General features: G+C 55.5%; 1 protein-coding gene across 11 annotated transcripts in view; it reads left to right on the top strand.

The window, feature by feature from the left end:
* The window catches only part of GNAS (GNAS complex locus), a 42,939-nt gene extending 16,360 nt beyond the window's left edge, over window positions 1-26,579 (top strand). Inside the window, exons 1-13 of one of the 11 annotated variants that reach the window (XM_058679235.1) lie at window positions 8,633-8,817; window positions 14,763-14,835; window positions 17,553-17,597; window positions 21,144-21,201; window positions 21,286-21,405; window positions 22,551-22,648; window positions 24,912-24,966; window positions 25,067-25,140; window positions 25,252-25,310; window positions 25,428-25,548; window positions 25,636-25,766; window positions 25,962-26,029; window positions 26,222-26,579. In XM_058679235.1, the coding sequence (XP_058535218.1) occupies window positions 14,801-14,835; window positions 17,553-17,597; window positions 21,144-21,201; window positions 21,286-21,405; window positions 22,551-22,648; window positions 24,912-24,966; window positions 25,067-25,140; window positions 25,252-25,310; window positions 25,428-25,548; window positions 25,636-25,766; window positions 25,962-26,029; window positions 26,222-26,368 (1,011 nt within the window). In that variant the 5' untranslated portion in view covers window positions 8,633-8,817; window positions 14,763-14,800 and the 3' untranslated portion in view covers window positions 26,369-26,579. Of the gene's footprint in view, window positions 1-8,632; window positions 8,818-10,907; window positions 11,396-14,762; window positions 14,836-17,552; window positions 17,598-21,092; window positions 21,096-21,143; window positions 21,202-21,285; window positions 21,406-22,550; window positions 22,649-24,911; window positions 24,967-25,066; window positions 25,141-25,251; window positions 25,311-25,427; window positions 25,549-25,635; window positions 25,767-25,961; window positions 26,030-26,221 lie in introns of those variants that run through there. The other 10 variants (XM_004585930.4, XM_058679232.1, XM_058679231.1 and 7 more) reach the window with 10 other exon arrangements.
* The last annotated feature ends 723 nt before the right edge of the window (window positions 26,580-27,302 follow it).

The following is a 27,302-nucleotide window of genomic DNA, read 5'->3' as shown; positions in this document are numbered from 1 at the left end:
GGACATTACAGACACCCGCACTCCTTGGCCTCCCAACCTGGCGTGGCTTCTGTCCGCACTCAGAATTGCTCAGGGCTCTGAGCTCTTTCCACAAAAAAAAAAAAAGGCAAAAATATATTATTTTCAAGGGGGGAGGGATCCTCCTTTCTAAAAGGTTTTTTTTGTGGCAAACAATAGAACAACCTTGTCACAAAAGGAGAGGGGACCCTGAAGAGAGTCCTTCATATTGTGTCCACAACACGGGGGAAATCCTGCCACCCCACCGCTGCAACACTCCGTGGCTCCTGTGGCATTGAGCCGGGAGGACATTTAATTATGCGTGGAAGTTATAGCTTTATTGCAGCTGCAGCCGCGAGTGTGGGCTGGCGGTGTTGGGAGATGCGGGTCTTGCTCTCCTTTGGAGCCTGAACGGCGTCTAGATTTTGTCCTCCAGGTCCTTGCCTTGCAACGGGCCCCTCCTTGTAGCTCAGCTCAGTCCTTAGGGGTAACAGCCTTGTAATCGGGCTGGTGCTGAAAAGAGCCCCACAGGCACCACTGTTGCCACTTGTCCCTGCCAGTGAAAATGGCCCCGCAAGCACCTTGCTGCAGACACAGTCCAACTCAAAACATTGATTTTTTTTTTCCTCCCTGGGCCTCCCAGCATTAGACTGCTGTCTGGACCTCCCTACTTGAAGCTGACACTGATATCAGACAGAGAAAGGACCCCTTTAGAAGCAGAATAGGGGGAGAGGGAGAGGGAAGAGCAAGCAACAACCGTGGCACGTCCATGAAGCTGTGCAGTCAGAGTGGAAGAAGTAGCTGGCCGGAGGAGGGGTGCAGGCCCAGCTTCCGCATTCGCCGAGAGGGACTCTTAGGGACAGGAAAGCAGGCCGCCCCCGCCCCCCATGCAGCACCCCGAGGGCAATCCTAGCAGTCCCTTGGGGGAGTCAGGGCTTGAGCTCTGAGCCCGAGCCAGGGAAGCTGCTTCCAGGCTGGAGTGCTTTCAAGTGGCCACACGCCCCGTGTTCGTCTTTGCCATGATTTCCTGTGAGGTCGGCTGCTGAGGCAGTGCATGGTTCAGACAGACATTCAGGGCCTTGGAAACGGAGTGAGAAAGGAGACAGAGCCCAGCAGGTGCAGGGACTGTTGTTTCAATGGGCAGAGGTGGTGATTTGTGGGACGGGCAGGCGCGGAGAGCCAGGGCAGAGTCTGTAATTCTTGCCCTCATCTTAAGCATGGTCCCCCGCTGAGGTGCTGCGGCCCCCGAGGGTGGTCTGGCAGTGTCAGGCTGGCAGCGTTTGTTTAGAAAGAAAGGGAAAAAAATAATAACAACTCCTGGATTCTCTGTGGAGCCAGAGAGACTTGGTTTGAGGAAAGAAAGAAGCAAAATGCATACCGATGAGCGATGAGCCGTGTGGGCCAGGAACGCAGGGAGACAGGCCAGCCGCTTACTCCGCACCCGTCCCATCTCCGCGGCTGCTCACTGCGAACTCTCCAGGCAGGTGACAGAAAGCGCAGGGTGAATACAGTTTCCTGTGCAGAATCACAGAGCCTCCGAGCCTGTTCACGCGGCTGCTTTTGTGCAGCTGCCAGGCTCCGCGTCCACACCCGCAAACGGCTGTCACTGCTGCCCACGGAGCCCCGTGGCCTCGGACTGCACGCTGAGGGGCCCTTGGCACCCCCACCCGGGACGTGCTTCCCTGACGAGCTTGCTTTCCTGGGGCTCCCTCTTTTTCCCTCGCTGCAGTATCACGCTGTGTGGGAAAGGCATTTCTGATTTTGATTATTATTAACGGGCAGCTGATAGCACAGCACCGGGGACAGAGAGCATTGCAGTGAGCGAATTCTGGGCACTGCTGAGTGAAACCACCTTATTTCGGATACTTAGTCCAGGGACTCGGAGGCAAAGCGCAACATCTGCAGAGCCCTGGGGGAGCTGGCGGTGGTCTGCCATCGCCTAGAGCAGCTGCGGTCTGCATCGCAGCCACGTCCTAACGCCGACGCTCCGAACTCGTGCAGCGGCTATGCTGCACAGCAGCCCCGGGCTCGCTCTTGTCTTTCTTTTTTCCAGTGGATCAATTTAGAGAGGAGAAAAGAAAATCATTTGAGAAATAAGTTCAAACCGATTTTTCCCCCTTTCCCGCGTGGAAAGCAGTATTAGCAGCTAGCAGCTCCGCCTGGAAGGTAAAAGCAGCGAGGACTCCGAGCGCTCGGCTGTCCTTGTGTGGCAGGAGTGTGGCATGCGGGGAAGGACAGTGGCAGAGCGGTTGGATGCTGAGCCTGGGGGTCAGAGGACACTTTCTTGTTGCAATAAGGACAGTCTTTGAGGAATCTGACCCCCTTAAAAAATTAAGCATTTTAGACAATGAAAATAGTTTTTTTTTTTTTTTTTTTTTTTTGAGACAGACTATGAGGTGGGTTAAGGGGAGTGTTCGTGAAGTTAATCACGGCTGGGGAATCGAGCTCATTTCTCATGTCAGAATTAGTGCTGGCCAGCATTAGAGGGCTGCTGACCCAGATACTTCCATTTTGCGGAGTGCTAGAGAGGGGGACGCCGAGGCCCGACAGGCGTCAGAGACTAGGAGCAGTGTAACATGGAGGCTCCTCCCTTTGGTGGCTCTGGACTCACTCAGCACACCCAAAACTCAGACTCTCCTCACTACAATTAACGGATGCTCCCGCTCTGCCTACAGCCTTGCCCCATCCACAGATTCCTCATTCCAATGGCCCCGTTGACGCGGGTTTGGGTTTTTGTTTGCTCGACACCAAAGCATCCCGTCAGCTCGGTCAAAGGCTCCGTCCTGACAAAGCCTCCAGATGCTTTGTTCACAGATGAGGATCTGCCCAGGCATTTGAGCCGGGCCACACATCCGACTACCTGCCTCAGGGCAGCCCAAACACCCAGTCTGTTGCAAGGCAGCCCTGGAGCCAGCCGGCGCTCTGAGGAGCCGGCATAGGGGCCGTGCAGGGGGCCTGGTCCGGGCAGACTGCTGGCTGCACTCTTGTAGGGTGACTCTGCAGCCCGCAGCCATCTTAGAATGTAGAGGCAGCGGAAGGCATCTGCCCTTTCATCTTAGCTTACAGGCAGCTCGAGCCAGCAAGCAGAAAGCAGGGCTAGGAACTCTTACCGCTACAGACCTCCCCCGACCCTTCCCTTTAAGTCGCCAACCCCGAGACAGGACATCCTCTCTGCTCTCACACCCGGCCAGTTCAGACTCCTGTGGGAGTTTTTTCCCCCATCTCTTTGCAATGACAAGCGAAGCAGGTGGCCTGGAGGCCAAGGGGAGGCAGAAGAGTGGGTCCTGCTCCTCCGTTCCCACCCTCTGCCTCCTCTGTCCCAGCCCCTGCATCTTATGGACATGTAGTTAGTGTCACACACGGGGGAAGTTCTTGAACACGTGTAAGGATGTGCAAAGTAAATTATAGGTAGGGTGTTTTATACATCATATTCAAATGTGAAGGCTGGGATCACACTAGGCAGCGGCTTGGGTGTTTGTTCGTCAGCTTCCTCGGTGTGGCTCAGCCATGTGGTAGCACCTTGAACCAAGACAGGGTTCCATGAGCAGTGCAGGCGGGGATGAAGGCCTCCTGCGTGGACCACCCAAGGGTGTGCTTTGCACTGGCTGGTCCCGCACCCTTAGCCAGCACACAGGCATCCCACCAGAACCACCAGGCTGGGTCACCACGTTCCCTAAATGCAGCTAGCTGAGTCTTCGAGCACAGCGTGGCCCCAGGCAGCCAGTGACCACTCGGCAGGGGAAGGGGCTTCACCTCCATGGTGTCCCTGTGTCTTCTGGACAAAGGACTGGTTTGGCCGAGTTCGGATTTCTTCGTGTTAGGTCACTGCAACCCTAGGATAAAAATAGGTATAATGAGCACGTTACAGATGGCAGGCTGCATTCCTAGCTGTGTGCCACTCCCTCTAATAATACCAATTTGGGAGACACAATTTCTAGAACTCTGGGCTTGCTTCGATTGCTGAAATCTGCAGCCAAGCTGCTGGACCGACCTGCTCGCTCTGCAACCCAGAACAGCCAGTTGTGTTTCTTCTCTGCCTTCCCAGACATCACGGGTCTGGCTCCATTTTCCTGTGTGTGTGTGGGGGGGGGGGGTTCACGTTTGGATCAGTAAACCAGGGCTCCATTCTCCCATGAGGCTGACGGTTCTGGTGAAGCCCAGGCACACATGGTCCTTCGTGGCATCTTTCCTGGCTGGCACTGGAGTGGCCACCAGATAAATTTTTCCCATTAATCGGGGAAAAATGTGAGTCGGGCGTCAGTTTGCAGCTGAGCTGGGCATACAACACGTACACTGTTGTCACTGTCACTTGAGCCCCTGTCCAAAATTCAGCCCCACAGGTCACAGCTGGAGCCTGATTCTGGCATGAGCAGCTTGGTATTTAACGCTCCTTAGGGGAAAAGCATGAATTATTCCAAGCTGCTACTGTTCACTTATTAACCCCTTAGGGGATTTCGTGGGAGGTGGCAGGCTGAGATAAGAGAGAGAGCAGGCCTGCAAAGATGCCATGCCTGTTGGCTGGCCCCTCCCGGGGCATAAGCTGGCCTTTGTTGGCATTTTTGTGTACATCTGCACAGAGCAGGTGCTGCGTTCTGCTTCCAGCCGCTTCTTCCCTCCTGGGAGCTTCAAGGTCCTCACCTGCAAATCTTAATTTACTATTAAATGCTGGAGAAGGGGAGGGTGTGTGCAATGCCCCCTTTTAGTGGGTTTGTCAGTGAATTAGTCACCTATACTTCATCCAGTACTGTGCTCTTGACTCCCAAGCCTATCTGCCTTCTGACAGAAATGCTATCTCTGTAAAGTCCGCAACATTCTTGACTGTGTTTTGTGTTTTTTTGTTTGTTTTTTCCCCCAATGTAATTAGCACAAAAGGACCCATCATCTGAGGATGTAGTGGCCTTCCCTGCCCTGGGCCGTGTGACCTGGGCAGAGGTGGCCTTCCCTGCCCGGGGCCGTGTGACCTGGGCAGAGGTGGCCTTCCCTGCCCGGGGCCGTGTGACCTGGGCAGAGGTGGCCTTCCCTGCCCGGGGTCGTGTGACCTGGGCAGAGGTGGCCTTCCCTGCCCGGGGCCGTGTGACCTGGGCAGAGCGGCTCCTTCCCACTGGATGCCATGCTCTGGCCCAGTCCTGCTCCTTGGAACAGGACAGCAGCGTTGGTGCTGCGGTGCAGCAGTGTCCTGGCAGACTCGAAGGCCCACTGCGCACAGGCTGCACGGGATTGCTCCAGGGCGAGGCCACTGCCTTTGGGGGAGCTGTTCAGTGGGGGGCCTCCACGTTCGCTCCTCTTGCAAATGGGTGGATGGGGCAAGGGGAACTCTAGTTCTGTGGTCTTCAAGTTGAGTGCAAATGTGTGTGGGCAAAGCCAAAGCGATGAGAAGGTACCCACATTCCTAGATGGAAGTAATTATGGCGCGTACATTGCTTAATTTAGGCTTTACCAATAGCATGTGGAAGTGAGACTAGAGAGAGGAGGCTTTGGCCACCACAGCAGATGGCAGAGTTGGGATCTCATTTGTCCCAGACCAGGGCCAGCCAATTTTTAACTAGTCTCCCTGGATTAGTCCCCATCCTGGGTGACTTTGCATCTTCAAGGCCATGTTCAGCAACAGGTTCTCCCCTTATCTTTAGTCTTCGTGAAATCCCCCTCCCCTGCCCCAGGGAAGTGAAGGATATTTTCCTACAGGAAAAGTTAACTTTCCTGTTGAAGGGAGAGACCCTTGCCTAGTTTCTCACCTGCAAGAGAGCAAGGAGGTCTGTTGGTGTACCGTTGTTGTTGACTGGGGCTTGCTCAGCCTGCCTGCATTTCACATGTGGGGTCAACATTACTAAACTAGTGAATATGACAAGAAAAAAGTGCCCCCAGGAGTCAGCACATGAAGGGTTTGGAGAACTCGCATGGTCCCGATGCTGGGGCTGTCCTACAGGCATGGCTGGCATCAGAAGGCATGTTCTGACAATACCCGCTTTCCTCTTACGTGTAGCCTCGCCTTGAAGCAGTGTCTGCTAGCAGGAGCAGTTGAATGAACATGCAGAGCATGCTTGGAAGGCAGAAGGCCCCGTGGAAACACTAAATACTGTGGTGAAAACATTAGGACTAAGGCTGTTTCAGTGGGAGTCCATTTTTTGTTTGCTAAGTTGTTAAAATGATATAATTGCCTTTTCCGTGAGCTCTTGAAAATAACTTGCAATGATCCCGACTAACGAAAGGCCAGGAGCACTCCTGTCCCCAAACAGGAGCACAGCAGGGGCCTTGCGTGTGAGACCTGAGGGTCAACCAAGCTGTGCCACTAGGTGAGCTAGCTGGTGGTTGAGATTATCGAGGGACCTGTCCCTCACCCATGGTGCTCTGGCCTTGTCTCCCTCAGGAGCCCAACCTTTCTTCAGTCTGCCTGAGCCCAAGGAAGGGGCCCCTTCCATTGAAAAACTTTCCGTCTGGACTGTTGCAACCATGATGCTAAGGGCCTGTTAAAATAGATTACTAATTCACTTGAGAAGGCCACATGTAGTGGCCTCTAAATGTGAAAGCTTTAAAAAAAATGGTAAAGTTTTAGGGCCTGGGGAGGTCAGTGGCTGTGCTGGAAACTGGTTGCTGTCAGCTCCCGCATGGAATTCAGTAAAAAATCTCTTCTTCGACTTTGTTTCCAGTAAAAACAGAAAAACAAACAGGCCACGGCCCACAGCCCGCTTGGGTCTTAGAGCGCCTGGTACCCTTGGCATGCCCATACGCCCTGGCTTGTACCTGCTACCTTTATTTACAAACTGACAGTTCTGTCCATTGGTGCTTAGTCATCCGCTGGACTCTACATTTCAAAAACAACATTGTTTTTTCAAGGATGGCCTGCTAGGCTAGGGGCCGAGGAGTACAGCCTGACCTCGCTCCACATATTTGTAGGACAGAGGCCTTGATTGTGCCTTGCCTAGAAGCAGAACATGTGTCAGGGTAAGATGGGGGGCGTCTCACTCTTACAGCTCAGGTGGGATCCTTCTCTCAAAGGCAAAGGTGGCAATAGTAACTTCTACTCATTGTAGAACTGTGTATCAAGGTAGTATCTGCTACCTTAGGCCTGGGAGGTACACCGTGCTTGCTCAGCTTCTGAACAAATGCAGTCCATGAACACCATCTTTTTTTCCCTCTTAAAAGTCTTGTACCAAATTTTTTTAAAAAAATGATCATTGGTGAATTAGATTGACTCAAGAAATTTGTTTTTGGAAAAAAAATATATATACATATATATATATATACACACACACACATATAAAAGCTAGATCCCGAGTTCAGGTAAATTCTAATCAGGTTGGGGAAAGGCAGAGTGGGACTTGGGTGTGGAAGAGGTGCTCTGGCACCTGTGTGCTAGGTGGACGCAGCCCCTTCCCAGCACAGCCTGGGGTCTGTGGTCAGGGAGTTAGTTCTGTGGTGACTCTGGACTGCCCCCTGCTGGCCTTTCAGCTCCGCAGAGGGGGCGGCCTGGTTGGAATGGCGGCCGGAGGCACCCTGCCCTGCCGCCCCCTCTGGCTTGCAGGCTGCGCAGTGAGTGGAGCAGTGGGCCTGGGCTGGCCGCTTGAACGTCTTTCTCTTTTGAGAGAGCTGTTGCAACCATGCCCAACATTTGCTCAAGGCTTCTGCAAGTTTCTGACAGTTGGCCCATGCCCCTAGGTGTTCCCAGCTATGGAGAGGTTTCTTTTTCTGTTGTGTTCTCTTCCTACCACCACCCAACCTCCCAAGGTACCCTTACGGTAGGCATGGGGTCCGACTCTGTCACCTGGCTGCCCCACTTCACCTGGCAGTAGGCATGAAGACACACTTGTTGAATGAATGAATGAATGAACTGCACCCAAGCAGACAAGTGGCTCAAGCAAGGTCCCAGGATGCGTGGGCAAGCGCGGGTCAAGTGATTGAGAGCTTCAGTGTTACTGCCCCCCCAAGCCAGGGCGCTCTACCGCGTCCCAGTGCAGGGACAGAGAGAGGGGTCACTTGGTGGAGTTTTGAACCATTCTTGGTGCCAAGTTCCAGTGCAATAAACTACTTTCTCCTTTGTTTCAGGGACGCCGCCCGACGCACCTGGGAGGACGGCCAGCCCGGCGGCCATCGCCTGCTTCCGTGAGGAGCTGGGCTCCGAGTCCCCATGGCGCCTCTCATCTGCAGATCCGGAGCCCCAGGCGGGCGTCGCGCCACCCTGGGCTTGCGGGCACCTACCTAGGCGGGTGCGCGCGGCAGGCAGGCGGGCATGCGGCCGCGGTGCGGTTCTCGCGTGCGTGCACTAACCGGGAAGTCGGAGGTGAGAGGCGCACAGCAGGGGTAAGCGGCGCCGCCGTCGCACACTTTGCACGCTGCCCAGGGCTACACCACTCACCGAAAATTGGGAGGCAGGTCTGGGAGGCGGGGTCGGGTGCCCACTGTCTTGGGCACGCCCGTGCCCCCCACCCCTGCGCCGTCGGTGCCCCCCACTCATACCAGCGCCGCCCCCTCATCGGCCTGCACCCCCCACGCTACGTGGCGACGCGTTTGGGTGCGTCCTCAGTGGGCCGGTTTTTCGCGCTTCCCCTTCGCTTTATAGGGGCCACAGCTATGGGTCCGTCCTCTGAAGAGGCTGGGGCGTCATCGGGCCCGGGTAGAAAACGCCGTGCCCGGCGGGGACACTCAGTCGCGTCGGCACCGCGAAGCGGGCTGCGTCAGGTGGCTGGCCTGGCGCGGTGCTCGCTCGCTCGCTCTCTCCGGCTCGGGCTGCGGCACCGCGGCTGGAGCGGACCCGTCCCGGCGCGGGGCAGCGGCGGCGGGCGGCCAGCGGGCGCTGCCTTGCGTGTGAGTGCACCTCACTCACATGTAAGTCGGGGAGCGCAGGGGCCTCCCGCGGAAGTGCGAGTCGCCCGGCGCGGGCAAGAGCCCCCCGGGGCCGGGACAGGGCAGGGGCGCCCCGCGCCGCCGCTGCCCTGCCCCGCGCCGCCCGGGCATCCCCCAATTCTCTCTCTTTTTCTCTTCTCTTCTCCATTGGCGTGCCCAAGAGCCAAACCAAGGAGCGCCTGAGGGTAACAGCAAGTGGTGCCATCGCGCCTTCGCGCTCTTCTCCCTCTTCTGTTTATTTTTTCTTTTTTGAGTTGTTTGACATTTCTCGGTGCTTTTTGGTTTCCCGCTGTTGTTGGGTGCTTTTTGGTTTGTTCTCACCCCCTTTTTCGTTTGCTCATCCTTTTTGGCGCTAACTCCTAGGCAGCCAGCTCGAAGTCCGGGCGGCCGCCCTCCGCGGCCCCGGGACAGCGCTGCGAGGACCGCAGCGGCGGAGCCCCTCTCCTCGAAACACGGGGCGCACGGGGGCCGGACAGCCCGAGGCCGGGGGCAAGCGGGGCGCTCGGGCCAGGCGCGAGCCGAGCTCCCCGAGGTGGCCGAGCCACCATGCTCAAGATGGCCTTGAAGCTCAAGGGCCGGGCAGCGGCGGAGAGCGAGAAGAGGGCCGCAGCAGCTGCCGAGGTGGCTGCCGAAGCTGCCGCGGCGGCTGCAGCGCTCGCCGAGCAGCCGAGAGAGCCACCTCCACGCGCGGCGCGGAAGAGCGGGGGTGCCGAGAAGCCCCCGAAGAGCCCGGCGCGCGAGGCGCCTCCCGAGAAGTTCCTGAGCGACAAGGAGCGCAGGAAGGTGGAGAAGAAGCTGCTGGAGCAGCTGAGAAAGGACGAGAAGAGGAGGGAGAAGGAGATGAAGAAGTTGGAGAGGATGCTGCACAAGAAGAAGAAGAAGATGATGAAGGCGAAGATGACGAAGGCGCCCGGAGCCCCGGAGGAAGCCATTGGCCCCGAGGCGGGCGCCGCCGCCGCCGACGGCGACGAGGGCGGCGAGGGCGCCACGGAGGGCACCGCCGGGGTCGGCGAGGGCGCCGCCGGCGGGGGCACGAGTAGGGCCTGGGCCGAGTGGGACACGGACTCGGGCGATGAGGACGATGCTTACTACGCGGTGCCGCGCGTGGGGGGCATTGTGTGGCGCCCCGGGCCGCTCAAGGCCGGCGCGCTGAGCGCCCACCTGCCCCTCGCCGTTTTCCTGGTGTTCTCGGTGCGCAGCCCCTCGTGGGTGCTCAACTTCCTGCTGCAGAAGCGCACGGAGCAGGGCCGTGGCTGCGGCTTCGTGTTCGGGGCCACTTGCTGCTTCCGAGTTTTCCTCGGCTGCGCCTTCTTCTCCTACTTGGGCAGCCGCGCAAAGCGCAGAGGCCGCGGGCGCTCGGGGGCCAGGGGCGCCCGGCGCCGGGGGCGCGACGAGCGGCTCATCTAGTCAGACCCCGTCACCCCACCACCGCCCCCCAGACACCACCATCGCTGTGCAGTGTGGGTTTTGATTACGGTGTTTGTCGTGTGTGTGTGTGTGTGTGCGTGTGGACACATTTTCCTTTTCGGTTGCCCTGTGCTTTGGTTCATGCCTGCCTCGCTTTTTTCCACACTCCCAGCTCTCTTTCTCTGGCTCTGTCTTTTCGAAAATTTTCCTAAGTCCGGGCTCGAGCCCGCGCTCCCTCCCTTCCCGCCCACCCCGGCCCCTCGGCGGCGCCCGCGGGAAGGGGGGGAGCCGGCCTGGGGGGGCCGCGTCGCCCCGCAGGCCCCGGGGAGGGGGGGTGGAGCATTGGTGTCGTGCGAGGGGTCGTCCATGGCGCGGAGACGCCCCTTCTCCCCCCTCCGGCCGGCCCGCTTGGGGCCCCGGCCCGGGGGTTGGGGGGCGGCTCCCCGGCCCGCTGAGGCCCGGCCGGACGCAGGCGGAGGGACCCCCCCCCCTTTGCCCGAGCTCGCCGGGCCACCTCCCTCCGCCGGCGCCCGCCCTCCCCGCCGCCGCGGCCGCTCCTCATCCCTCCTCCTCCTCCTCCTCCTCCCACCCCCCTCGCCGCCGCCGCCGCCTCCTCCTCCCCCCGCCTCCCCCCGCCCGCCGCGGCGCTTTTGGGTCGGGGCGGCGCGGGGCCGGGGCCGAGGCAATAAGAGCGGCAGCGGCGGCAGCGGCGGCAGCAGCTCCCGCAGCTCCTGCTCTGCTCCGCCTCGCCCCGGAGGCGGCCATCACCCCTGGGCTCCGGCTCGAGGGGCGGGGAGCCGCGCGCAGCCCTTGGTCCGACCGCCGCTCGCCCTTCCCTCCTCGCCGCGCGCCCCGCGGCCCGCGCCCCGCAGTCCGCCCCGCGCGCTCCTCCGAGGAGCCGAGTCCGCGCCCGGCCCGCCCGCCAGGCGCTGCCCCGGCCCGCCCGGCCCCGCGTGAGGCCGCCCGCCCGGCCCCGCCGCCGCCGCCGCAGCCCGGCCGCGCCCCGCCGCCGCCATGGGCTGCCTGGGGAACAGTAAGACCGAGGACCAGCGCAACGAGGAGAAGGCGCAGCGCGAGGCCAACAAGAAGATCGAGAAGCAGCTGCAGAAGGACAAGCAGGTCTACCGGGCCACGCACCGCCTGCTGCTGCTGGGTAAGGGCGGGGCGGGGGCGCCGGCCGGGCCCGGGGCCCAGGGGCGCCCCGCAGGCCTTGCGCGCCGAGCCCGCCCCCCGCCCCGGGCGCGCGCGCGCTCCCGGGCCGGCCCGACGCCCCTCGCGGGCTCTCGGAGGGGGCGAGGCCGGAAGGGGGACCCCCGGGCGCCGGAGCGAGCGGGCGGGGGCCTTCCCGGCCGGCCCGCCTCTGCCCGCGGTCAGTCTGACTGTCCCTGTCCTCTCTCTCTGGCCTTCCCCCCTTTCTCTCCCCCTCCCCGCCTTTCCGCGAGGCCTACACGACGCCAGGGGCTGGGGTGCGTGTTGGGAGGGGGAAGGGAGGCCGCGGGGCTCCTGAGACTGCGACAGAAAGAGGGTTTTGGGGACAGGAAATGGGGTAGCGGGCGGGGGGCCGTCTCCGCCGGGTGTGTGATTTCTTGGGCGAGGGCCCCCCCAAGCTGGAGGGGGCCACGCTGGGGGGTGCCGCGCCGGAGGAGTTGGGGTGTGTGTGTGTCGGGGAGGGGGGAAGTGACCGCGGAGGTGGGGGGGCGGTGACATCAGCCCCTCGCGCGCGGCGAAGGTGGTGCGGGAGGGGGCGCGCGAGTCGTGGCGCCGCGGGGAGGCGGGCGCGCGGTGCGCGACTGGGTGCGTGGCGAGCGGGCGGCGGAGGGGCGAGGAGGAGCCGAGGAAGGGAGACCCCCCCCACCGCGGAGAGCGTTAGTGCGCAAAGTCCCCCTTGAAGCCAGATGACACGTCATTTTACAGTATGACCTTTTCTTCCCCTTCCAGAATTGCAGGCTTTTTGAAAAGCAAAGAAGAGAATTAATTGTAGCAGCTGCTCCCCCCTCGTCATAAACCATTAGCAAAAAAAAAAAAATTCCTGTTAGTTGGCCACATTGGGAGTGCTATGTGAAAAAGGAAAAAAAAAAAAGACAGTCGCAAATCAGATAACACTGGAAAATGACATTTGTCTGGAAATGGCTTCTTGGTCTGGAAATGGCTGGGTTTTTTTTGTTGTTTTTGAAAATTGTCCTTTTCGAGGTGGGAGGGGGATTGCGAGCACTCGAAGGAGCTGACTTCTCAGGTGGGAGGCGACCAGAAAAAGCTTAATTGGTTGTTTGTTCAAGTGACATTTGGTTGTTTGATTTTGGGGTTTTCTTCTGATTGCGGGTTTTCCTCTTTGGCAAAATTTAAAAAAAAAAGTGGTTACCTAAGGAGACGGCTTTCCACTCGGGCTAGCTGCGGGGGGACGCCAAACTGGCATAAAAAGATAGTTGAGATGACCAGAAAAATTACACGCGCATTAATTACAATGGAGGTTTTCCACTTCCTGAGTAATTTAGCTGTCTGAATGAAGTTATGAATTTGCTAGGTTAAGCCCTCGCTCATGGTCACTCTTGAGCAACACAGCCTGATTGTAAGGCATGAAATAAGAAAGGCTGTCCCCCCGCGGCGGCGTTTGGTTTGTTCTTCCGTGGGTCGGTCATGCCTTTGTTCTGTTGGGCCCAGATTGATAGAAGCAGAATATTATGAATTAAGTGAAAAGCGGTCTCTTTAGTGTCTTTTACATTTGCCATTTCCGTTATTAAATGGTGCCTTCTAAAGGTGGGACTGTGTGATGTGAGTATTAATGTGCATAGGATTTGACTTGGAGTAGACCCTGGAAAAATCTCGAATCTGAGCACTGTTTGAATGCTAATGAAGGCAAGGTGCAATGCTAATGATGCCTTTGATTTCTCACACCTTTTGTGCAGTGGTCAGAGTCCTGCCCCAGTCGCACGTTGCCTCGCGGGCTAACCATCCTCAAGTGCCCAGCCTCCAGGCTCTACTATGGCATTTATTGATAGCCTCCAGCACTGTAATCTGTGGCCCCAGCCAGTGACACAATGCTTAGCATCCTTCCCCACCCCAAAGGGCGACGGGCAGTGCCCCAAGACCTCTTTCCTGTCTTAATGACATAAAAATTAAATGATAGAACCACAAGCTCACGCTCAGTAACATTCCTCTCCGCTTCTCTAATTTCATCCATGGGGAAACTGAGGCACAAATCTGTGCGTGCAGATCCCAGGCGTTACGCAAATGAGCACTTGTGAAATGACAAAAATTAGGATCCTGATGAATATCCTGGTTTCTCTCTTGGGGGAGCACCTAATGCTGCTTTTAAAAATATTTTAATTGGTGACTTAGGCCCATTAAAATAGACTGTGCTTTGCAGTCAATATTTCTGAGGCAACTAATTTTAACTTTTACAAATATTGATTACAGTCCTAGGAAAACGCAGAAGAGGAGGTGTGCTTTGCTGTCTGGGCATTGAGCAAAAACAATACAATTAACAGAAAGGCGGAGAGTGCGCGCACGCTCACAACACGCACACCCCCATGGGATTATTTGTGGATTCTTACCCCCCCCAAAAAAATTGCAGAATAGCAGCAGTCCTCCCTCTAGCTTAATGGAAATATGGCATTTTTTTTCCTTAAAATATATTTTGAAAAAGCAAATGAAAGGTGGTTGAAATGGAGGCTTGGGTCCCTGTTCATTTAGTGGGGAAGGGTTGGAATGTTAGAAACGCGTGGCATCGGGATGCTGTGCCTTGGGATGGAAGGTCTTGGCCTCTCCTTACACCTCACTGCTGTGCAGCGGCTGCAGGCCTGGGCTGCTGGGGTCACGAGCCCTGGGTTGGATATAAAAGTGTATTTGGCTTTCGAGAAAACGACAGGCAATTGATGCTCTTCTGTTTTTCTCCACAACATGGTTGTGTCCAGAGACAATGTGTTAGAACAGTGGGGGCGGGAAAAAGGGGGCCCTGTGGGGGCTGCAGGAGTAATTTTTCAGTAGCCAGAGGGGGTGGGAAATTGCCCCGAGCCAAACTGCCTGGTGCCGCATGGCGACCGGTGTGGAGGACTGCAGTGGCGGGCATTGCATTGTTTGCCAATCCTGGGTATTTTAACCATGAACTATCTGACAAACAATGAATTATGGAGCTAAGGACACGCTTGTATATGCTGTGCCAGTACATGCTTACATTTCAAGGAATCTGTCTCACAGTTTTCAGTGTTCTGCTCTCCCCATGACAAAATTGCATCACTGCTTCTTTTTGCCACCCCACGATTTTTAAAATCCAAAGGAGAGAAAAAAAATAACTACCACGTGAAGGCAGCAAAAAGCTTTAATTCTTGTTTGTTATTCTGATGGTGAAATACTGCAGGTGGACAGTGAAGTCATTTTATCTGCGTCGAAATGTCAAGGCAAATTGCAAGTCTGTTTCTGTGATTTATTTACTTCTGTGCCTGCGTGTTGCCTCGATGGAAAAACAAAAGCAGCTGCCCAACTCCTGCCCTGCTCCTGTAACCTGCCTTGCTTTCATTTTACAGGTGCTGGGGAATCTGGTAAAAGCACCATTGTGAAGCAGATGAGGATCCTGCATGTTAATGGGTTTAATGGAGAGTAAGTGTCAAATCTGTGCAAGGGCACTAAGAGTTAACCCGGTTAAGACTGACCTTCAGGGAGGGTAGGGAGGTCGGAGGGGCCAGGCAGCCCATTTCCACTGAGCTCGCCAGTGAACGTATTAGGAAAGCCTGGGAGAGCTCTTCTAAAGGGGCTTCTGCCCCCAGCCCCTCATTTTTAAAACCGTAACAAGGCATCAGGTGCCATAAAACACCATCTTCCCCACCCCTGCTGTTAGGACTGCTGGCAGCACCTGGCCCAGCAACAGGGCCTCTGAGGCCAGGTCTGTTGTCCCCTGTGTGGCCAACGCCCGCCTTGGCCGCCCCCTCTCCTGGCACGCTGGCGCAGCTGCTGGCTTCTCCCCTACGCCCCCGCCCCAGCAGGGTGCAGCATGGCAGCTGTGAGGGAGACAGTGTCGCAGAGCTACTCGCACAGCCCTTGGAAGTGGCAGCCCTGGCTAACAGGTTCTCTTCCCCCGCCCCCGAATGTTCAGGGGGAATATCAGTTCCCTTTATTATTTACTTTAAAATCAATACTTGGTCCTGAAGAAAGGAAAACTCCTTGCCAGTGTAGGGCCGCTGAGTATTGTCGTCTCCAGGAGTGCGCACTGTCAGACATGCCTCGCCCGTGGGGCCCTGCTTGGGAAGAATGCAGCCCACGGGGAGGGGCAGTAAATCAGGAAATTCGCTTTTCCTCCCTGCAAGTCCACCTCTGTTGTCACATGGCCAGTTTACGAGCAGTGAGGACCCTCCCTGGCCTGCTTTGACTAGCCCAGCCCGTCAGCAGCCCCCTTCCTGTTTTGAAAGCTGAATTCAATTGAAAACTTAAGCCGTCCGCTGTGTTTATTACTTCCCTTCAACGGGGAGATAACATTGGGGCTGTCATACTTGTAATCCCTTCATACACACCCCAGGACACAAAAATGGCACAACTTGATGCCCTGCTAAGCAGTGGGCAGCCAAAAGTAAACTGCCGCCTTCTAGAGCTCCCGAAGTGGCTCTGGAATATTCTAGAATTCGTTACAACAAATCAATAAGGGGTGATTGGAAAAGGATGACATCACCCATCCAAGTGGGCATTTCAGGTTGGCATTCAGAAACACGGGCAGATTTAACCCTAACTTGCCAGTTTCATGAATGACTCTCAGCTGGCAGCGTGCACGTATGTGCTGTTAAGTCACTTGGACTGTCGCAAGTTAGAGAATTCTGGAATTCTTCATCCCCTCTGTACCCTTCAGTAAAGCCCTGCCAGCAGAGGTGGGCATCCTGTCAGTACCCAAGAAACCGGAAACGGGCTTGCGGCCATGAATTTGTAATTTAAAGAGAAATCCTGAATAAGTTTTTCTCTTGCAACATTCAGGGCAGGCTTCTTTATGAGTCTAGTTAAGCAAAAGTAATATGACCGTGTACCCTCTGGATAAATATTTTGATTAAAACTGGACATGGCTGGCATTTGTAGAAAGATACAGTGGATACTGTTTACCTTAACTCAAGAAAGAAGGGTAAGTCATCCTTGAAGAAAAGTTAGTTTTATATACTCCAGTGATTGCCCTGAAATTCTAACATTTGTAACAAAAGGATTTCCCTTGCTCTGGAAGCCAGCCCATCACACAGGCAGGGCTTGTATTTCAGTTCGAATTTGGCCTTTCCTCTTACTCCTTGTCCAGAGGCAGCCCTAGGTAGTTGCTTCCCTTTGTCAGAGTTAGCCGAGACAGCCACATACCAGGGGTGTCCTTCCTAGGGGCTGGGACCTTTATTTCTGTCTTGTCCCACTGAGCCTCCTGCTGTGTGACCCTGACGTCTCTGGAGTGGGCTGCGGGCAGGAGGAGAGGCCTCACCCCCGCCCTGGGGTCGCAGGCTGCCTTGCTGGGCACGTTTTTAACAGTAACACAAGATTTGGCCTTCATTAATACAGGTCAAAGGGCTGATTCCCAATTTGAAACTGTTTTCCTTATGTTTAGTGCCCCGGGGAAAAAGGTGCCATTAAGGTTGGCTAAGCTAATCAATTACAATACAGCGGTGCTGCCCTCCCATCCCCCCAGGAGCAACTCCTCCTGTTTATGAAGATGAGACTGGGGGGGGAGTAGTTTGTAGGATTTTTGCCCTTTAAGGAAAAAAATGTTTTTTGGGGTTGGTTTTGTTTATTTGTTTGTTTGTTTGTTTTGCTGCTTCATAATCCAAACATAGTTGCAATTAAGTTCTGAGAAACAATTACTAATAAACAGATAAGTTTCTAGCTGATTTCCTCGCTGCCAGCACAGTAAGGGAGGCCATTAATTTTGCACCAGGAAATCATGGGCCGCTCTCCCGCAGGACGCCGCCTCGTGTGTGCGCATCAGTAGTGAGGGTTCTGGCCCAGGAGAGTGCAGCCCTGCCTGTTCTCAGAGGAACTGCGAGTTCAGTCACTGTCCCCGCTCCCCAGTGCATGCTCATTGAGTGGAAGCATGAAACAATTAGTCGTCTCCCGTGCCCCAGCGGAGTCCCGGAGGGCTGGGTTAGGCGCCGCTGCCCCTGTGGCCTGGCTGCCCCTGCGGCCTGCTGTCTCCGTGGACTCCCTGCGACTTAGCAGCAAGCACCCTGGCCCTAGCGGGAGGATGGCGTGTGGGTCGTTGCGGTTGCCCGTGGCTGGTTGTTTGGAATGTTGCAGAGGCTGTGTGGGGGGTGTGTGAGATCGCAATGCCTCGCAGACTAGGTGAGCTTTCAATCTCTCTTTAAAAGGGGCGGCGAAGAGGACCCGCAGGCTGCCAGGAGCAACAGCGATGGGTAGGCACATTCGCAACCAGAAAAGTGTTGTCACAAACAAAACGGGGAGACGAGGACACACACTGGGAAAGAACTAGTCGTTCGTGGGCCATCACCCATCTCAGTGCACACTCACAGCCGACACACAAACACTGAACACTGTCAAGCAAGTGGAGCACACAACTTTTTCTTTTTTTTTTTTTTTTTTTGGCCATGCCTAAAGCATAATTAGACCCAGCTGGGGGAAAGTTCTAGATTTCAGCTTTAAACAATCAGTTTAGGATTTTGAGAATTGATGTTTTTCCATATGGTTTTTATCTTCCCCCAGCTCTCCATTTGAATCAGCTACTTGTTTTTTAAAGTATCTAGTAAATTCCATCCACCCAGTGGTTGGTCTGATTTTGTCTAATTTTTAAATTTCAGACTGCTCTGAGAAGCAGGGGCCGGGCGGGGGGGCTGTTTTTCCTCTAAGCCCGCAGTGCGGCAGCCCCGGTGGTGCGCGCCCTGGCACCTTGCGGCCGCTCTGGGCGAGGCAGGTCAGGCCTCTGCTTTTAGAAGCCATCACGTTGATGACCGTGCAGGGTGCGCCGCCTCAGGGAATCGAGAGCCTTACGTGGCTCCCACTTTTCCCGTTCTTTATCAAGAATGTTTTTTTGGTTTGTTTGCTTCCTGGACCTCCACAGCCATCACACACACGCAGACAGGCATCCCAGGTCACCCGCTCCAGCCCTGCTTGCTTACCCAGCCTGCAGCGCGGAGCGGCTTTAGCCTAGGGAACCTCAGAACTAGCTGCTGTGACCGGAGGGGAGGGCAAAGGCTCCCGGCCCGGGGACAAAGTAACTGACACGTATTTGTTCATCTGTTTCTTTTAGAACATATTATCCCTAGATGGTGGCTCCGTCATCTTCCCGGCCATGTCCTATCACATTGCATGCTGGAATGGCTCGCCCTTAGGAACTTCTAATAAGAATACTATTCTGTTGCCTGCGGGGAGGGGGGAGGGGCCCCTGCTACCTGACCCTAAAGATCCCTGAAAAAACCACCACCCAAAAGTGGAGTGAAACTCGTGATTGGCACACACACAAGTGTCTCAACAATGCAGAAAAGGCACGTGCCGAGTGACTGCTTGACAATCTCCCGTACCAGAAGCTGGCCTTTGAGAAATAAGTCCTTGTGCGACCGTTGTGAATTAGATGTGCTCAAGCCCGAACCTACTACTAACCCTGCCTGCACTGCCCTCTGACTCTTCTCAAGTGATACTAAGTCTTAACTTGCGTGATCAATAAACTTCTCTGCATGTCTCAGCAGTCCCTGGGTCTTGCGTCTGTCTTCGTCCTGCTCCTCCTGTCTGTCTTTCCCCACCAAAACACAAGGACAAGGTACAGAAGCCCGCGGGCCTCTCCCCAGCGCTCAGGAGGGGCGAGGCAGAGAAGGGCCACTCTGAGCAGGGGGTGGGGGGTGACGAGCGTAGCCCTAAGGTCAGACAACTCCAGCCCGAGCCTCAGTTTCCCAGTCAGTCAGAACTCTGGCCACTGGCATACCCTGCTTTTGCGAAGGTACTTCAGACTGTCTGAGGAGACCTTTTTTCCCCCCCCAGAATTTCACAATGTTACATTCATTAAGTGATAGTAGGAGTGATGCTAACCCTGCCAGCCTGCAGGATAATATCTCCATCTACACAGTAATTGCTTCAATGGAAGAATTTTATGTTTTAGTATTACACACCCGAATTAGATTTCGTATTTCTATTTTAGCTGTTTTAGACTTGATATCCTCCCACACCTATTCACGTACGTAGATGAATACTGAACACGTTCTCAGAATATCCGTATTTGAAGATGGAAGTTTTCCAATTATCATACTACCACTTACGCCAAAATAGCAAACTGAATGAAAGAATCTCGTTTCTCGAGATACCTTCCCCTTTGCCCCAGGCGGACCTGGGCATGTCCTACCAGAACGTGCCCCCTCGCCAAGGCCCCTGGCTCTCACTGCCCGTGAAATGTAGCCTGCTTCACGGGCACGGGATTGCGTTTGTCCCCGTTTGGGGAGTGGTCCCCAGGGGCTCTCAAGTCCAGGATGGATGTTGGAGACCACGGAACACATGCCCGTTTAACATGACAGCAGCTGAAGTGAGGCTGACCTCCAGAGCTGGAGTTGCATGGTTTCTGAAGTATACTTTGGCTCTGCAGGTGCCAAGCACAGGGTGCTTGCTCAGCCTACAGGGGAGGGGCTGGCCAGGGAGGAGACCACGCCCACAGTGTCATGTCAAGGGGGTTCCTGGGACTCAGTAACCCCACCCCATCCCGCTGAGGATGCAGGCCCCTCTGGCCTGGCTTCCTTTTCCCTGTCAACCTGGGAAAGGGTGAAAGGAGACCCACCCCCACATACATATAAGTGTGCACGCGCTAGTTACGTATTTACATAGCACTTCTTCAGAATAAGCACGTGGGAATAAGGCTGGGCTCACGGGGCCTGATGGCAGTCAAGCCCATGGCCCCCTCCCCAGGCAGATGCTCTCCTGCTCCCCGCAGCCCTGCTAACCCCTGTCTGAGCAGCCCTGCATGTCCACCCGAGCGGCCTGCCCTGTCCTGCTCCAGGGTGCTGCCTTGTCTTTCTGTCTACCCTGTGACTCCTGATCAGTCAGCCAAGCCAGGGTCTTCAAACAAATGGGAATCTCAGGAGGAATTTCTAATTGCTGTGAGCGAGAGAAAAAAAAAAAAAAGAAAAAGCTAAGCTCCCCCTCCTCCCTGCCTCCGTTTCCCCATGTGGGGCGGAGAGCCTGCCTTCTGTGTGATGTGCTGCTGTGCTGTGTGAGAGCTGAAGAGCAGCTAGGCTGCGGCACCTGTGCTAACAGGAAATAGAAACCCCAAGCCAGCTTCCTCTGGGCCTCTGACAGGGCCCTGGCAGCACGGTCATGCCTCCCCAGACCCCTAGACCACAGGTCAAGACCTTCACCCTGCCTGTGTGTCAGAGTGAAAATTCAAAGTGGTAAAATGCTCTGAATCCTCTGTAACATGAGGCCACATCCCTAGCATGGGGTCTGCCCTCAGTCCTGCTCCTGTCAAGGGACCAGGCTATGATGTCATAGCTACAAGTTGCTGCTAGCTGCAGTGTGCAGAACTCACAGGAACAATTCAAATAAATACTAGCCCCCAGACCCCGAGACCTGTAACTGGCATCGCCACCACCTCCCGCACTCGGCTTCTGGGCCTGCTAGGCAGGCAGCTGGGTGTGCCCCTGGTCCCAGCCCCCTCCTAGTGGGTGCTGATAAGGGTGGGCCCCATCAGCCAGGGGAGCACACGGGTGCAGCTTCTGGTACGGTACCCTGTCCTGACCTCAGTGCCAATCTGCCAACCTGGTCCAACTGGGCATGTCCTGAGGCCACGTCCAGGTGCTTCTAATTTGAAACCACCTTCAATTGCGGTGCCTCCAATCTTGGCACAGATCTGAGCCCACACCTCCTGGAACAACAGAATACTATGCTTATTAGTTGGACTATCTTGATGAAAGCAGCTCGTTTAGTCGACAGTTTGCAATATGATGTTCTTCTCTTCAATCCCACTGTAGTGAGAAGGCCACCAAAGTGCAGGACATCAAGAACAACCTGAAGGAGGCCATTGAAGTATGTGCCCGACTCCCGTGCCCCTGTGCCCCGCCCCCAGCCCCCAGGGCGGTGCCCCTGACCGCTGTGCTAAATCCCTTGCAGACCATCGTGGCCGCCATGAGCAACCTGGTGCCCCCTGTGGAGCTGGCCAACCCTGAGAACCAGTTCAGAGTGGACTACATCTTGAGCGTGATGAACGTGCCTGACTTTGATTTCCCTCCCGTAAGCCACGTCCCCGGTCCCCCCGCCACCCCTCAGGCAGAGCCCCCCACCTGGCGCTCACCTGCAAGGCCGGCAGGCAGGCCTCTAGTCTCCTTGTAAACCCTGGGCCTCAGCCCCCGCCCAAATACCTCATATTTGAATCCTGTAGTTCTATCATTAAATGGTCAGTTTTTATGAAGGAAGACATCCTGGGCCATGGCAGACTTAAGTCGTTCCCTCTTCTGGATCCCAGAGCAGACAAAAATACCATTAACTGTGGCAAACAGGAGCAGACTGGCCACTCTGCACCCAAAGCACTGCGGGCTGTGTAAATGAAGTGCCAAGTAGAAGATGGTCTTGTTTTAAACAAGTTACCTTTTTTACATATATTAAAGCTTAAGAATATCTGTGCTGGCCATGCAGCAAACAACAAGAAAAAAAAAAGACCTCCATTATATGTAGAAAAAAACATTGTCTTCCGCCCTGCCTGGACCTGGGTGCCTGGCAGCCTTCGCAGGGGTCTATTTTGAGGGAGCGCATAATAGGCCAGGGCCCCAGGCCCCTTCCAGGGGAAGGACGGACAAGTTTATGGGGCCCAGAAGGAAGAGACTTGTCTGCCCGAAGATAATGAGTTATTGTTGGCTTTTGTTAAGCTTTCGTGGGAATCTAGATTTGCGTGTTTTAAATGGGTTTGGCTGCAAACTTACACTACCAGGGAAGTAATATTAATTAATATGAGTAGGTTACATTTTTAAAATAATATTTGCATGGAAAAAAATAATTCAAGCAGTAAATATGGTGTGCCTGTATGAACTTCTCTCTGGCCTTTTGGTGATTCAAACTTGCCATGCCTCGCACCGTGACCTGCTGCAGGGACACCGACACCTGGACTTCATGTTCTTTTTGGTAAAATTCACACTCTCCTGCAAGGACGTCTCCCAAATGGAGATGTTTTGCTTTCACCACGTTGACCCCATCACTGGCAGTCTCCTTACATAGATTAGTCAACAACAAAAAAAAGACAATTCGGGGGGAACATGGCCCAAGGCGAATCACCCACCATCAGAGGAGGGAATGGGGGGTTCCTGGGCCGAGCCCTTGGGTGCTGGGCCTGGAGGTGCTCTGGACTGGTGGGCCTCCCCTCACCTGCTCGTGTTCCCTTTCAGGAATTCTATGAGCATGCCAAGGCTCTGTGGGAGGATGAAGGCGTGCGGGCCTGCTACGAGCGCTCCAATGAGTACCAGCTGATCGACTGCGCCCAGTAGTAAGTACGCGCCCCCCGGTCCACGTGTGCACAGCCCCACAGGACAGATGGGCTGCACAGGGACCCAGGTACTCCACCTGCAGAGCGAGAGGTGTGTCCGAGTCACTCGTTTGCACGTAATGCCTTTTAGCACAGCAGCGTTATTGTGGGCGCACAGCACTCGTGTCCACTTGCAGTGAAGGGGTGCTTAGAACGCATTAGCTTGGCCAACGAGCATTACACGTTGGAAGGTGAGGGGCTGCTCTGTGACCCTGACTTCTGAGCTCTCTTTCCTGTTGTTTATTCCTTTCCATTGGGTCTTGATCCAAGGACGGTAAGTGGTAGTGGGTTTCCAGTCCCAAGCAATGCCCCTCCGCAGCGCGGCATGGTGGTGGGGGGCAGGGTCACAGCCAGGAGGCATCCTTCCTGGAGTCCCCTGGTGTACAGGGCAAGCTGCCCACCACTAGCCAAGGCCCAACCTGCCCGTGCCTCCGAGGGCCTGACTGTCCCCATCACCTTCCCTGGATTGTCACCCTTTGCTCACGTATGTGGGGTCGCCAGGATCACAGCAGGGCACAGGAAGGCAGAGGTGTTGCTCACTGCTGCCTGAAGCATTGCAGGTCAAGCCTCCTGGAGCTGGGCTGGCCACCCTGCTGGCAGGGCTGACTGCGGGTCCCCTGCGGACCCATGGACTCAGGTCAGGGTCTCTGGGAGCTGCGCTGTCAGCTTTCCTGTGCTGACATGCCCGGGACCCCAGCTCCCACCCCTGCTCCAGCAAAGCCCTGATTTTTCTCAAAAGTTTGAACAGAAAGCTGGAAGCACTAATTATAGTAACACAAAACAAATGGAAATCCTGGAATTGTTTGCCATTTGTAGTTTGGATCCAAGTCAGAAGTTAGTGCAGGTACCAGATCGGAGGAGGGTTCCGCCACCCCAGCTGTGAGCCCGGGGGTGGGGACTACAGCCATTGCCTAAGGAATCACTCCAGGTATTGTCAGCATTGTCACACCATTTAAATTTGGAGTTGGTTTTTTGGTTTTGGTTTTGTTTTTTTTCCCTAAGCCAACTTGCCAGTATTCTTGAAACTTTATGTGAAAACAGCGCCACTCGAGCAGATGGGGAAAAGTTTTCAGGGAACTCTGAGAAAAGGAGAACAACACGTCTGAATGCTCTCTCGGGGCCTCCCCCACCCCCAGGGTGGCTTGCCTAGCCCCGTCGGCCTGGTCAGGGAGCGGCCTTCCGGGCTCCAGTGGCCATACTGGTACCGGCTCGTTTCTTAAGCCGCCTATTTTTATTTGTTGAGCTGGAGTGGCCCCCTTCCAGATGTCTCTCTCACAAGATTTGGTGCTGAGGTGCTATTTATAGAACTGTGGTTCTGTTGCCATGGCAACGTGCTGTTGGCCAGGGCGGCTGGGGAGCCGTTCCCGGACTGGTGCTGTGATGTAAGATTGATCGGGCGACGCGGCATGGCCCCTCGTGCCAGACTCACTCCCAGCTGGTCGGGGGAAGGGGAAACACTTACAGGATGGCTTGAAATAGACTTTTCTCCCTGTGTGGTTTCATTTGTGATCAGCCTACTTTAAAACAGTTCCCTCCAGCCACCCCCTCCCCCAAAAGGGGAAAAAAAGCAAGGATTTTAACGTTAGTTTGCCCATACTGATTACACACACACACACACCCCTGCCCCCGATGTTTTCCGTATTTCGGACCCTTTGCACCCACCCAGCTGCGTTTTCCAACTGTAGAGGGTTGCACGCACCGGACAGGACGGAAGGGAGCCTTGTGTGCTTCCTGCTTGGAGTGGCCAGGGCCAAAGGGCCTCCGTGGGGGCCAGCCTCTTGTGTTCTCTGACAAAGTCGAGAAGAAGTTACGGCAGTCCTAGGGGCCCCGATCGCAAAGCCCCTGCCTCCCCCAAGTCCTGTGTTCTGAAAAAAAAAACAGGGTCCCCAGCAGGTGCAATTTTCAAACTTGCACCATTTCATTAGAGTTTAAATTTTGGGCCAGGCAGGCAGGAGTGTTCTCTCTCCTGGTTATACCCCAAACAGACATTTTACACACAAAGAGCTGAGCCCCACCACCATCCCGTGCTGCTGGTATAGAGTAGGTGCTGGTGGGGGGGTCTTGGGTGCCACTAGACACACTGCTAGTTCCCTAGTTCCCTGTGAGTGCGTCCTGCTGCCCTGATGCTGCTCTGCGCTGGGGGATGGCAGCTCCCACCCTGCCTGGCCTTACAGGGGTGGGGTGGGTGGGAGCCCTATGAACACCCATGTGTCTTCCTCCCCAGTTTCCTGGACAAGATTGACGTGATTAAGCAGGCTGACTACGTCCCCAGCGACCAGGTATGCAGGCCCATCTCTCACGCCCTGAGCTCCTCCTGCTCTCACTCCCAGCCCACCAGGGCTGCTGTGGTGGCCATTACTGACCAGCCTTCCCTTCTAGGACCTGCTTCGCTGCCGCGTCCTGACCTCTGGAATCTTTGAGACCAAGTTCCAGGTGGACAAAGTCAACTTCCAGTAAGTCAATGGAACTTTCTAGAAAACGGCCAGTGGCCATGCCGTCCCATCCTCTTCAGGAGCTGGAGCGGTGGGCCCTTGGGGTAACTGGGTCTCCTTTCCCTCCTCCAGCATGTTCGATGTGGGCGGCCAGCGCGATGAGCGCCGCAAGTGGATCCAGTGCTTCAATGGTAGGACGTGCGGGGCGGTGCGGGGCGGTGCGGGCCGGGGAGGGCACTTGCTCTCGGTGCTGGCTCAGGGTCCTGCTCACGCCTGACTTGTGCCGCTGCTCCTTTCTTGCACTGAAGACGTGACCGCCATCATCTTCGTGGTGGCCAGCAGCAGCTACAACATGGTCATCCGGGAGGACAACCAGACCAACCGCCTGCAGGAGGCGCTGAACCTCTTCAAGAGCATCTGGAACAACAGGTGTGTGCGCTGAGCCCTGCCCTCAGGCTGCTGCTTGACCGCGGGTGCGCGTGGGCCGTGCCTCACCGTGCCTCTCTCGCTGGTCAGGTGGCTGCGCACTATCTCCGTGATCCTGTTCCTCAACAAGCAGGACCTGCTGGCTGAGAAGGTCCTCGCCGGGAAATCGAAGATCGAGGACTACTTTCCCGAATTTGCTCGTTACACTACTCCCGAGGATGGTGTGTGCGCCTTCCGTACACGTGGTTCTGGTGGGGACACGTGCTGCCGCCTCAGCCGTCAAGGGTCCATGGGGCTGGGGCAGGGAACGCAGGAAAGACCGCCCCACTTAGGGAAGTGCAGCGGCGGTGGCCCTGCAACGTGAGCGCTGTAACCCCTCACGTCCTCAAGTAATAAAATGTCTGCCTTCCTTGTAGCTACTCCCGAGCCCGGAGAGGACCCACGCGTGACCCGGGCCAAGTACTTCATCCGCGACGAGTTCCTGGTGAGTAGCACTTAGCTTCTCATGCTCTCTTGGCTCATGCATGGAGGTTTCCTGAACCCTAGTGCAGGGGTTCAACCGTCCAGCTCTCTCATGTTCTCACCTTTAGCTCTTAAACCCCTTCGGTGAGCCTTGAGAGTTGTCCCCATGCATGAAGGGGTGCCCGCTGACCAGGTCCCTTGTCTGTGCCCACAGAGAATCAGCACTGCTAGTGGAGATGGGCGCCACTACTGCTATCCTCACTTCACCTGCGCCGTGGACACGGAGAACATCCGCCGCGTGTTCAACGACTGCCGTGACATCATCCAGCGCATGCACCTGCGCCAGTACGAGCTGCTGTGAGAAGGGAACCCCTAAATTTAAGTAAAGCCTTAAGCACAATTAATTAAAAGTAAAAGTAATTGTACAAGCAGTTAATCACCCACCATAGGGCATGATTAACAACGCAACCTTTCCTTTCCCCGAGTGATTCTAAAAAACCCCCCCTTCCCTCCAGCTTGCTTCAATATTCCAAATTTAGAAAGCTTAAGGCGGCCTGCAGAAAAAGAAAAAGGCCACAAAAGTTCCCTCTCTCTTTCAGTAAAAAAAAAAAAAGCAGCAGCAATCAGAAATAAAGAAATAAATGAAATAAATGATGAAATAAATGAAACATTGTGTTGTGCAGCATTCAAAAAAATCAAAATAAAAATTAAATGTGAGCAAAGAACCACTTGAGTCCTGTGTGTTACCTGCAACCCCAGACAATTGATTCCCATGACTGACGGCCAGCTGGCCGATGGTCCCGGCATCGAGCGGGAGGAGGTACAGGCCCAAATGGCCTGGGTCTAAAGCCTTGGGTATTTTGGGGGGTGACCTTCTCTTTGGGTTTCTTAAAACATGCTGTGAAGTACAAGGAAAACCCACCCACTATCCTTAGTCGTAAACGGGGCCCCCACAGTGAACCCACATTCCCATCAAAGATGTAGATTCGATAAGTGATGCTCTCCGGAAGTTCTGCCGACCCCCACGAGTGTGCCATCACACACGTGTCTACTTCCACTCCACAAGGGCACACACACACTAAATTATTTGGGGGGGAGATTTAGGGATGCAGTGTTCCCAATCAGTAGGACAGACCAGGTTATTGGAGAGGTGGTGTTGAAGTACCTGCCTAGCCACTTGAGCAAGGCCGAATCCAGCTCCCTGCCCCGTTCACACAGCAGACTGAATCCGTGTGGTCGGCGCCAGCTACGCGCAGAGGCACTTTGTACACGGCTGAGCCCTGGGCCTGCTGAAG

The sequence above is a fragment of the Ochotona princeps genome, chromosome 22, assembly GCF_030435755.1.
Source record: "Ochotona princeps isolate mOchPri1 chromosome 22, mOchPri1.hap1, whole genome shotgun sequence".
NCBI lineage: Eukaryota > Metazoa > Chordata > Mammalia > Lagomorpha > Ochotonidae > Ochotona > Ochotona princeps.
Note: the sequence above shows the minus strand (reverse complement) of the source record. Positions and strands in the feature narration are given on the sequence as shown.